The 12,978-nt window shown below is 36.5% G+C and overlaps 1 protein-coding gene across 1 annotated transcript; it reads left to right on the top strand.

Moving 5' to 3' along the window:
* Positions 1–6,108: 6,108 nt before the first annotated feature.
* On the top strand, positions 6,109–11,910 carry LOC149217959 ((-)-alpha-pinene synthase 1, chloroplastic). The gene is made up of 10 exons (XM_089383702.1): positions 6,109–6,410; positions 6,512–6,705; positions 6,936–7,048; positions 7,259–7,467; positions 7,554–7,648; positions 9,947–10,045; positions 10,146–10,361; positions 10,453–10,591; positions 10,704–10,952; positions 11,380–11,910. Exons 1-10 carry the CDS (start codon positions 6,150–6,152, stop codon positions 11,677–11,679), a joined length of 1,875 nt encoding a protein of 624 aa, XP_089239828.1. The 5' UTR covers positions 6,109–6,149; the 3' UTR covers positions 11,680–11,910.
* Positions 11,911–12,978: the final 1,068 nt, after the last annotated feature.

Here is a 12,978-nt window from a genome sequence, read left to right as displayed (position 1 = left end):
AAATTCCTGAACAATTTTTGGACCTTGACTTCGTGAGCCAAAAGTTAAAATGCTTGGTTCATGTCTCCCGAAACGGTGAACCTCCTGATTTCCCTTCTTCCTCGACTCTTGTGGATCATGAGACCCCTCATTTTGTAGAGGAGGAGCCCAACACACTGTTTGTTCCTTGTCCTCCTCCCTTTCCAAACTCGAAGAGGGTTCCCCCTCATAGCGGCCACGAAGCTAAGAAATTTGTGCAGCAGGTACCCCCTCGCAGTGGTCGCAAAGTTGAGAAATCTGCGCAACATGTTCCCAACTCATCTTCTAAGTCGTCTCCCACTCAAATGGAGGAAATTCCATAATGGATCAGAAAGCCTATGGAGAAGACCCATTCCTCCATTCTACAAGAGGGCCTCACTGTTCATAACCCAAGTCTCAAGTCTGATCTGCATCTCTGTCATCCTCCATCATCTACAAGCCATGACTCCTTGTACCATGACTCGCTTGATCAATCTGCTTCACCATCCAGTTGTGTGCATTCACTTGATTCTCAAGTTGCTGGCTCAAATTGTGGTCATGTGCAAGGCAGTCTCATTACATAGGAAGAGGAGCAGAAAGGCGAAGACACAATCAATTCCTCTTCTATTTTTCAAAATGGTTCACGTTAAGACATTGAGCTTCCATTCTTGATCAATTCTCAATCCACTAATATTGGTGAAACATCATGCACAATTAATTCTTTCGATCAACCTCCAGTCTTGGGTTGTCATCGCTCCCATACTTACGCATGTTGTGATGAATGTCCAAGCACATCATGTGATCTGTTGTTCTCTCATGTACACTCTAACTCAGATCTGGAATGTGCACCGGTCAAAGAAGATGTCCATATCGAAACTTCCTTTACACCTCACTTGCCCATATATCCTACCATTCATAGTGCATCTACATGTGACAGAGATACTCCATGTTCTCTTACTTCTTCATCTGATGAGTTATCTCCTCGATCGATACCAGGTAGTGAGGTCGTCCGTGATGAGAACAGTCTCAATGCACAAGACTCTTCCCACTCATCATCATCTTGTGTGTTGCATGAAGACAACTCGTCAAGTCAACTTGCTGAAGCTAGAAAATTTGATGAATCATGTGACAGAGATCGCTGCCATCATAAGAGCAGTTTTTAAATCAACGACAATAGCCATCCTCGAGCCATGCATGACCTGGTTCACATCTCAAAATGCCATTTTTCAATTCTGGAAAGTTCTGGGACATGCCAAGGAGTCGAGGCACTTCACCATCTGTTGATGGTTATGTCAGGACCTCGCGACTCTGGTATGCCCCTCGAACTGAATCAAATCTGGTTTCTCATGCACAATCCATCTATCTATATGGTTTCACTTGACGTGGACCCCCGTGTAAAGAATATTTACTATTCCGGGTGTGATATTTCAAAATTTCAAATTTTCACTAATGACTAAATCCATGAGTCTGTTACAACATGTTTGTCTTCATGCACTTCTCTTACATCCAATTCAGGTTGGGAGTGTTCGTCCCTCATGAAATCATGGAACAATGAAGTTGATCATCTCAAAGATTATCTTTGTCTAGAATCATACTTATCGGGTGTTCTCTCTCATGATCAGCTCCTTGGTCTTCTTGCAAATTTTTCACATCAAATATGCTCACTCATCACACCAGCAATCTCCCTGTGTGATGACGAGCGCACAACCTATCACATGAATCAAGTTACTCTCATTTCACCACACCCCAACTGGCTTCGCACATTCACAGTGTTGGCATCCTTTCTACATTTTTGTGATGACCATGATGATTATGCAATTTTTCACCAGTTGCAGGTGGGTGTTCTGTCATATCTAGTGCATAATGAACTTGGTTCCCTCATTCAGAGCGTTCGCAAGATTTTTCAAAAATATTCTATGTTCATGTCAAACTGGGAATCTGGCATCTCGGCCAACCCGTCTGATCTTTCTTCTATCTTGGGTGACTGTCATGCAGTTTATCATTTTCCCAACAGTACATCCAATGATAGTCACTTCGTGCATTATGATCTTCACCGTGTAACATCTTTCTCCTCAGACTTCTGTCAAGTAGGTGAGGCACTTCGGCCTGCGCTGATGGTTATGGAAGGTCCTCACTGTCTTGACATGACCAGTGAGAATGATTAGATCTATCTATCCATACCAGATTCCCATCGTGATCCCCTCTCTCGAATCAGGAATCCATATTTTCAAAGATCACGAGTCTTTCAAAACAACCATCACAAATTTTATGATCCAATCGCTAAATGGATGGAACAATATTACTTGGTGAGTCGTGTTGTAGGTAACAAGCTTTAGTCCTTCCTCACACTCGCTATGAAACTTGGTGCAGAAGAACACACACTCGCAAGAGGCCTCCTTGGTTTGTTGAAAAATAGTAGTCACCAAAGAGGTAAGCATGTGTGTTGGGTGGTTGTGACACATCTTTCTGCCCACAGGCGAGACCTTCTCTCTCGTGTGCAAGTTTGTCAAGTTTTTGTATTTTCTATTGCACACTATTTTTTATTTGTCTTAATCGCTTGTATCTTTTAGGTAACTACATCTCGGGTACGCCTACGGTGGCTTCACTGGAAATTTCATTTCACGTAACCTCGCCCGTTTGGCGTAGGAGTAGGAGTAGTGTTTTCTTTCTTGCTTGTATTTTCTTTCTGGTTTGCATGTTTGTTTGCTTGCTGACTTGGTTTGGTTTGTTTGCTTGCTCACTTTTCTTGCTTGTCTTTTCACTTTACTTTACTATTTTTGCTTTGCTTTGTTTTGTTTGCTTAATATCATGCTATTTTTGGTTTTGTCAATAAGTGATGCCCTCTACTAAGTTCTGGATTTTGAATGAGTATGAGGCTGAGATCCAAGGAGTCTTGTGACACTGCAGCACTTGGCCAATCCTGTATATGTCTTCTCTGTGCTTGGTTGTAACCTTCGGCCGATGAAGTCTTGACGGAAAATATGATCCATCTGCAAGGGAAGCTTGAGTCCAACCATGAACCTGTGTCCACACTGGGAAACCCCGTGCCTGTACTCAGCCTTCTCCTCTATGTGTTCAAGCTCATCCAACTAGTAGAAACGGAGAAGGGGAAAATCTAAATTAGAAAACCTATGTGAGAGGTCTTACATGATTTTATGAAGGAACAACCTCTCCTGCTCTCGATAATTTGGGATCTCTCTTCCGCCCCAAAAATAAATAAGTTCCTATGCACAATCCTCTTTTAAAAAATACAAAGGTGAAAGAAGAGAAATGATTCCTGTGCAGAGAGGTGAAGCATGCAACTCCACAGGGGTACTGACCAGGCTCACTGGCAGTGGAGCAATGCGTGTGTTCCTGCGTGACTCTGTCGGGGTACTGTCCAGGCCTACTAGCAGTGGAGAAACACTAGAGATGAAAACTTATACTTTGAAAATTTTTAACTCGCGAGCCAAACTACCCTTCCCGATTTCGAAACACTGTGATCAAGCTAAAACTTGTTGTTGTGTTCGATTGAGTTGGCGAAAGGTGAACCATGTCTATCCATGGGGTAAGTGGGGAAGCTGATGTAACCCGCACAATGATTCAATACTCCCTAAAAGACCAAGGCCCTGTGCTGTCAATGGACCAAAACAAAGAAGCTGGAGTTCAACCAGTGTGTCGCCAAGTGTTGTAGCGGCTACAACACCCTCCAAAATTTTGGCCTGCATCCAATTTCAGAGCCTTCCTTGGATTTTTCCTTGATGTTTGCAAGCACTCAAGTTCATCCTGTGAGCCCATATTGACTCTTTGCACCCTCCACGCTTGACCGTTCATCGAACATCTTTGAGAAGAGATGTGGCGGCTAATGTCCACTGAGACCAAAACTTTGGTCTTTCGGACCTAAAGAAACGAATTATTTAGTTTGATTTAAGATTTTATTCCTATGCTCAAAAAGCTTGGAGAGAAGCCTCCCGAGCTCACTGTAATTTTGACATCGTAAAAGGCTAGGAAGTTAAATTTTGCAACAAAGATTTTGAAACTGAGATCTAATGTGGTTGTACACGGGGCACTCTAAGAGGAAGTGATTTTCATCCTCAATGTTTGTATTCTCACAGAGATGGCAGAACCTTTCCATCCATGGTGTTTTAGGAACTGCCCAACGACCCGTTTCACTATGGAGCTCATGAGAGTTTGTTCTAATCTTAGATATATTAATTTTCTTCTTTGAGCTAGTTAAAACAGAGAGATACTTTTGATATTCTAGGGTGGGGTTGATGACCTCCTTATAATATCTTAATTTTCTTTTAGCTGCTAAATCTTTCTCACACCACATTTTTTATTTGAACTTAGAAGTAACAATATTTTAATGTTATTAATGTTTTGCAATGCAACATTCTCGTCGATCTCCCAATGGTTTAACCAGGCCCTGGTGTCTTTATACCAACCTCGTTTGAGCCTTAGGTGGTTTTGGCTGGAATTTAAAGCTAGCTTAGGAAGTCTATGGTCTCCTATGTTATTGAGTTTGTGCTTGTACAACAGAAGCCTAGTCATAGCTAGGCTCTCGATAGGGGAAAGACCCACTTTTATAAGGAGAATAGGATAGGGTGTGTTGCTTTTAATTTTGAGGTTATACGTTATAAAACACTTCTGGATTTGCTCAATCTTTCTCCAGGATTCTCTAGAGATGCTACAACCCCAAATGTCACATCCATATAAGATAACCGGAGTGACTAAAGTTTCAAAGAGGAACTTCTTTCTATCCCACATTACGAGGTTTGTCATTTTACAATTATTTTCAAGACCAAAATAAGCTTTCCATCCCCCATTAATCCTTTTCTCAATGCTATAGTTCCAGTTGAGCTTGTGATGAATATCAATTCCTAGGTACTTGTAGGAAGGCACTTCCTCCAAGTTACTATTGTCATACATAAAATTAGCGTAAGTGTCCTTCTTGGATTTGATAATCATAACTTTTGTTTTGTCAGTGTTAACAATCATACCCATGGTAGAGCAGAAATCCTTAAGAAGTCTAAGTTTCTTATCAAGATCAGACGGTTACCTTGCGAGAAGAACAATATCGTCAGCGTAGAGAAGAAGGATGATGACTATCCCAGCTAAGATCGTGCCAGCACATCCTGCTTCCTCTAAACAACCTTCTAGCTTGTCGATGTAAATGCCAAATAAGGTAGGGGAGAGGGGGAAACCTTGTTTAACTCTGATATTACACTTAATGTCTTTCGACCACCCTTCATTGCTCTTTAGCTTGGCAATTACATTCTCATATAACCTTATAGCGACAGCGCTCAACTCAAAAGGAACCTTTAGCTCTTCTAATCTGTTCCAAAGGTTGTTTCTAGGAACCATATCGAAAGCCTTTGTAACGTCCACAAAGCAACAAAAGAGATTAGATATTTATAAAAAAAATATTTCATTTTTTCATTAATAATATTATTGTATATTGATTTTTTTTCCGAATCAATTACATATGGTTTTTTTGGTCGATGTGTTTTGAATCACTTACTATAGTTCATCTTCATGAAAGAGATAGAATCAAAATAAGAATAAATATTTGTGCATTAAAAAATATAAATTATAAATATTTGTGTATTAAAAAATATAAATTATAATTACTTGTGCATTAAAAATATAAATTATAAATTATATTGCCATTTCAAAAAATTTAATTTTTTAAACACTTTATAAAATTGAAATTAAAATAAATCTATACTAATTCGTGGGAAAAATATAAAAAAAATAAAAAACCCCACTGACCAAAGTGCTCCGTACTTCGACAATAAATCTATCATAATTCTTTAAAATAAGTTACACGATTTACCAAAGTGCTCGGGTACTACTACATCATATCTAGACGAAAATAATAATATTCAAATCCGAACAAAATTAGTAAAATATTTGTCGAGAAAGCGCATGTTTCACCTGGTACATGCTTGAAAGGGCAAGTGGCAATTAATTTATTCAACAATTCAATGGATAATGGTAGATGTTAAGTGCGCAGATTAGGTAAGGTATCACAGTGAACATGTTGGAGAAACCAACAAAAAAAGGGTATCCTGCGTGGGCGTAAAACCTCTATATAAACTGAACGGTAGTGAAGGGTTCAACCGTATAGATTTTGGTTCGTCAAATTTCATTTGTCCATTGAGGTAGCAGCAATGGATTTAATATCTGTCTTACCGTCGGCTTCCAAATCGTGTGTGTGCCTGCACAAACCCTTGAGTAGTTGTACTCATAAGCTTAAGCCTTTCTGCAAAACAATCCGGATTCTTGGAATGCCGAGGCGATGGAAATTTGCCAGGCCGTCCATGAGTCTGAGTACCGTTGCATCTGATGATGATATACAAAGACGCACGGGCGGTTATCATTCCAACCTCTGGAACGATGATGTCATACAGTTTCTGTCAACGCCTTATGGGGTAATTCGCTTTATATCTCTGCTACTTGTGCATAATATTTTGATCCTTAATTAGAATACATACAATAATATTATTATCTCCTCCGATTTACATATGCTTAGGAACTCGCTTACCGTGAACGTGCTGAGAGACTGATTGATGAAGTAAGGAACATATTCAGTTCGATGTCATTGGAAGATGGAGAATTCAATGATCTGATCATTCAACGCCTTTGGATGGTCGATAACGTTGAACGATTGGGGATCGATAGGCATTTCAAAAATGAGATCAAATCAGCGCTTGATTATGTTTACAGGTCATTCACTGTAAACTTTATTTATTTATTTATGTATGTTTTGAATATGGAATACATTTAATTAATTCATATGGAATATGGTAAATCATATCGGTTTGGTTAGATTTTTTGTTTCAAATCTAGTAAATTATATTAATGGTGTTAGAGATTTTCAAAATAACACTGTATTGCCCGTTACTAAACTGAACATACTGTACTGCACTGAACTGAACATGATGTTTGGAGTGCAGTTACTGGAGCGAAAAAGGCATTGGATGTGGGACAAAAAGTATTATTACTAATCTCAATTCAACTGCCTTGGGCTTTCGAACTCTTCGATTACACGGATACCCTGTTTCTGCAGGTATTTACTCACGTCGCAGTGGAAATATTGTGATCTTGTAACATTAATTTTAATATTTTTGGAAAATAGTTTCGATAAATCATTGTTTTTACTGATTAATTTCAAGTAATTGTTTATCTTTTATTAAACTACTTAAATCTTAGTGAACATTAATAATCATTCACTTTTTATTGAACGTCCATAACTAATTTTATTTTATTTTTATTTCAGAGGTTTTGAAACATTTCAGAAACCAAATTGGGCAGTTTGTATCATGTCCCAGTGAGACAGAGGAAGAGATAAGAAGCATTGTCAATTTATATCGGGCTTCCCTCATTGCCTTTCCCGGTGAGAAAGTTATGGAAGAGGCAGAAAGCTTCTCAGAGAAATATTTAAAGGAAACTCTGCAAAAGATTCCGGACTGCAGTCTTTCACGAGAGGTGATCACTATTATACCTGCTCATTCATTCACACATGAGACCACTTTTGTTTGTTTCGTTATATCTTTTACTGTTTCAATTTGCAGATAGGGGACGTTTTGGAACATGGTTGGCACACAAATTTGCCGCGATTCGAAGCAAGGAATTACATCGACGTCTTCGGACAGGACACTAAGAATATGTATGGCTAGTTGACTGTTTGATAATGTTTTGCTAAATTTTTTATTATTTTGTTGAAAGTATGGTTTCATTACGATCAAGTTTTAAAAAATTATAAAAGAATTTTTTGCCTTTTCTATTTATTACTATATTATAAAAAAAATTATTTGTTTTGTATTACTTTTATATTTTATATTATTATTTTAGATTTATTTTAATTTTGGATTTACCAAAAGTTTAAAGGATCAAAACTAGCATTGAAATGGATTAAATCTCTTTTCACTTTAAAATAGGTTTACTGCAAGAGATTTGATTTTCAAAGTTAACATAGATCAAAGTTAGTTTAAAATTTTTAATAATTAATATTATTTTTATTTTTTAATTGTATTTTATTATTATTTTTATTGTTATCAAATTTAAGACAGCAAAAGTATTTACATAACATGACCTTATAACATCTTTTTGATACCTCTTATTCTAAAATATAATAAAGACAATTTTTATTCCTATTCCTTTTTATTGAAAATAAAATAAATAAATATAAAATAAAAATGATGATGATGATGATAGACCAAACAATGGTCTATCGGACCTAAAGAAACAAATTATTTATTTTGATTTAAGATTTTATTCCTATGCTCAAAAAGCTTGGAGAGAAGCCTCCCCAGCTTATAATTTTAACATTGTAAAAGGCTAGGAAGGTCAGTATTGTAACAAAGATTGTGAAACTGAGATCTAATGTGATTGTAGGCGGGGCACTCTAAGAGGAAGTGGTTTTCATCCTTGATGTTCCTATTCTCACATATATTGCATATCCTTTCCACCCATGGCGTTCTAGGAACTGCCCAACGACCTGTTTCACTATGGAGCTCATGAGAATTCGTTCTAATCTTTGCTATATTAATTTTCTTCTTTGAGCTAGTTAAAATAGAGAGATACTTTTGATCTTCTAGGGTGGGGTTGATGACCTTCTTATAATAACTTAATTTTCTTTTAGCCGCTAAATCTTTCTCACACCACATTTTTTCTTTGAACTTAGAAGTAACAATATCTTTAATGTTATTTATGTTTTGCAATGCATCATTTTTGTTGATCTCCCAATAGTTTAACCAAGCCCTTGTGTCTTTATGCCACCCTCGATTGAGCCTTAGGTGGTTTTGGCTGGAATTTAAACCTAGCTTAGGAATTGAGTTTGTGCTTGTACAACAGAAACCTAAGCATAGCTAGGCTCTCAATAGGAAAAGAACTGCTTCTATAAGGAGAATAGGATAGAGTGTATTACTTTTAATTTTCAGGTTATAAGTTATAAAACGCTTCTGGATTTGTTCAATCTTTCTCCATGATTCTCTGGAGATGTTGCAACCCCAAACCTCACAGCCATATAAGATAACAGGAGTGACTAAAGTTTCAAAGAGGAACTTCTTTTTTCCACATTACGAGGTTTGCTATTTTACAATTATTTTCAAGACCAAAATAATCTTTCCACCCCCCATTAATCCTTTTCTCAATGCTATGGTTCTAGTTGAGCTTGTGATGAATATCAATTCCTAGGTAATTGTAAGAATACACTTCCTCCAAGTTATTATTGTCATACATAAATTTAGCGTAAGTGTCCTTCTTGGATTTGATAATCATAACTTTTGTTTTGTCAGTGTTAACAGTGATACCCATGGTAGAGCAGAAATCCTTAAGAAGCCTGAGTTGCTTATCAAGATCAGATGGGCACCTTGCCAAAAGAACAATATCGTGAGCATAAAGAAAAAGGATGACGACTATCCCAGCTAAGATCGTGCCATCACATCTTGCTTCCTCTAAATAGCCTTCGAGCTTATCGATGTAAATGCCAAATAGGGTAGGGGAGAGGGGGCAACCTTGTTTAACTCCGATGTTACACTTAATATCTTTTGACCACCCCTTATTGCTCTTTAGCTTGGCAATTACATTCTCGTATAACCTTATAGCGGTAGGTCTCAACTCGAGAGGAACCTTTAGCTCTTCTAATCTATTCCAAAGGTTGTATCTAGGAACCGTATCGAAAGCCTTTCTAAAATCCACAAAGCAACAAAATAAATTGGATTTATCATTACGACATTCCTTTGCAATGATCCTAATATTGATGTTCAATATATCCATTTGAATATGTAATTGAGAAGATATATAAATAAAAAAGAGATTAAAAATTAAAAACACCGGAAAGGATAGAGATAGGATTCCTGTGATCCTTAATATTTTGAAATGTAAAACAAACTTGTAAAACATTTTCTTCTTTTGGCTTTGGGTTTTTAACAATTCACTGTCAATGTATTTTTAACGGATACAGGGAGTCAAATAAGAAGACGGAGAAACTCTTGGAACTTGCGAAACTGGAGTTCAACATTTTTCAATCCTTACAGAAGACAGAGTTAGAGTCCCTCTTGAGGTGATGCGAAATGTGTGGATGGATATCTTCCTTACAATAGAAAAGAAAAAATGGATTTAGTAGTCCAATAAAGTAAAATCCTTGAAATTTGCATGTGCAGATGGTGGAATGATTCAGGTTCACCTCAGATTACCTTCACTCGACATCGCCACGTGGAGTACTACACTTTGGCTTCCTGCATCGCGTTTGAGCCTCAACATTCTGGATTCAGACTCGGCTTTGCGAAAGCGTGTCATATTATCACTGTTCTCGACGATATGTACGACCTCTTCGGAACAGTTGACGAGCTCAAACTTTTCACAGCCGCAATTAAGAGGTGGTGATGATGAATCCAAAGAATTTTAGAAGAATATTTGCTTGCTTCTGCATTCACCCACTTGACCAATATTTGTGTGTATAATGAACAGATGGGATCCGTCCGCCACAGATTGCCTTCCACAATATATGAAAGGAATTTACATGATGGTTTACAACACCGTAAATGAAATGTCTGCGGAGGCACAGAAGGCTCAAGGCCGAGACACTCTCAACTATGCTCGACAGGCTGTATGGCCGCATACATTTATTTCCGGACCGGAAACAAACATTTCTTTCTGAATCGCCCACGTATTTCACTCGGTAGTTATTACTGAATTTGCCTCTGTTTGCGTGTGTGCAGTGGGAGGATTATCTTGATTCGTATATGCAAGAAGCAAAGTGGATCGCCACTGGTTATCTGCCAACGTTCGAGGAATACTTGGAGAACGGGAAAGTTAGCTCTGGTCATCGCGTATCGGCATTGCAACCCATGCTGACGATGGACATCCCCTTTCCTCCTCACATCCTCAAGGAAGTTGACTTCCCATCCAACCTCAATGACTTGGCATGTGCCATACTTCGATTACGAGGTGATACCCGATGTTATCAGGTAACGTGGTATTCTGGTGGTATTCTGATGTGATGAGAATATTTTGAAATTTGATGGATTAGAATCAAATTTAATGATTTGGTATGTATTATTTTTAGATTAAAGTGATATTATTAGATAATATGGTTGTTAAATGTTACTAAATAAAGTGGTTGTTATATATTCTAATAATAAATTTTGAAAATATTTTAATAATAAATTTTGAAAATATTTTGAAATTTGATAAATAAAAATAAAGTTGAAATTAAAATCAATTATTTTAATATTTGGAATAAATTAGCGAGAGTCCAACCTTTTTCCACCCTTCTTCTACCTATGAAATTCCAGAAAATTTAAAACAATTACCATAAATCTTTATTAAAAGCTACGGTTAATTTTTGTTTTGGTTTTAAACTGTATAGTAATTGTATGGGCATGGTGATCACAGGAGGACAGGGCTCGTGGAGAAGAAACCTCGTGTATATCTTGTTATATGAAAGACAATCCTGGAGCAACAGAGGAAGATGCTCTTAATCATCTCAACGTCATGATCAGTGGCGTAATTAAAGAATTAAATTGGGAGCTTCTCAAACCCGAGAGCAGTGTGCCCATTTCTTCCAAGAAAATTACTTTTGACATTACCAGAGCTTTCCATTACGGTTACAAATACCGAGATGGCTACAGCGTTTCCAGCGTTGAAACAAAGAGTTTGGTGATGAGAACCCTCCTTGAACCTGTGCCTTTATAACCAAATCTAGAATTTACAAGAAGTTGATACTCTGTTTAGGTTAGCTAACTTAGGTCTATGATTTTACTGTTCAAGCTATGTTGTGGGTAAGATATCATATTACTGTTAAAAGTTGTAAATTTTAACACAACTGCATGTATCTCAGTGGTTATTGTTTCCCATAACCTTCTCCCAGATTTACAGTATTGATATGCAGGTCATTATATAAAACTGTGTCATTATGTCGTTAAATTTGTAGCTGTAATTCTTGAGTTTGTCTTTGAAAGCCGTGGAGTCTGAGGGGAGCACAACAGATTACAAGTAGTAATAAACTTAAATAATTACATATTTAATAAGAGTGAACATTACAACGTTGAAATTATATTTTTAATATAAGAGAAATAAATTTTGTTTAAATTTTATAGTTACTTTTTAATATGAAGATTAAAATTTGGATATTGTCTTAAAAGTTTTGATATACTTTATTATATATTTTTTTATTTTTTATTATAATAAAAAATTTAAATTATTGTAATTTTAATAAATTAAATATAATAAAATTTTTTAATATAGCTCACAACTTATTTTATAATTGGTATTAAATAGCGTTACTTTCTAATTTGGTATTAAATAATGTTGAACAAAGAGTTTTAGAGAAAAGATTTATTTTTTTATTATAAAAGATAGTGTGTAATCATTAACTATTAAGAAAAAAATTCCATCATAGAGGTGCCAAACCCAGTAGAAATAACATTAGAAAAGAAGAACATCTTGTCTCTTATCTTGAAAGCTGATAAAGGTGGGGTTATTGTGGTAATGAATCTGAAGGTTATGACATGAAAATGATTGAGCATCTAAATGAAAGTGTAGAATATGAAATGCCCTTCTTTCAGCCAGTTGATAAGCCAACATAACTATGAAGAAAAGTACATATATAAAAAAATGAAACAAATAAAACACAGTTACGGTGTCACATAAACCTGCTGTAAATCTCATATATCATTAAACCATTAATTACATTCTTATATAGTAAAATTATTACTAATATGATTATCAATCAACTCTGAAACAAATCTACTGACACTACCAATCTTCTAGCACTCTTCTAATTTTGAGCACTGACCTTCCTAATAATTTGCTGCACAGAGAATACAAAATCTGCTGACTAAATTGTCAGCAATTTACATAACAAATTAAGCATTATTCCCAATGCTTCCCCTTAATGATTAATGAGGATTTACTATCTTATCTCGTAGTGCCAAAAATTGAGCTTTTGCAACTGCTTTGGTGAAGGTATCTGCTAGGTGATGCTGAGTATTT

This window comes from Pinus tabuliformis, chromosome Q, assembly GCF_031772625.1.
Source record: "Pinus tabuliformis cultivar Carrire ecotype Pingquan chromosome Q, CPIR1, whole genome shotgun sequence".
In the NCBI taxonomy this organism is placed as follows: Eukaryota; Viridiplantae; Streptophyta; class Pinopsida; order Pinales; family Pinaceae; genus Pinus; species Pinus tabuliformis.
Note: the sequence above shows the minus strand (reverse complement) of the source record. Positions and strands in the feature narration are given on the sequence as shown.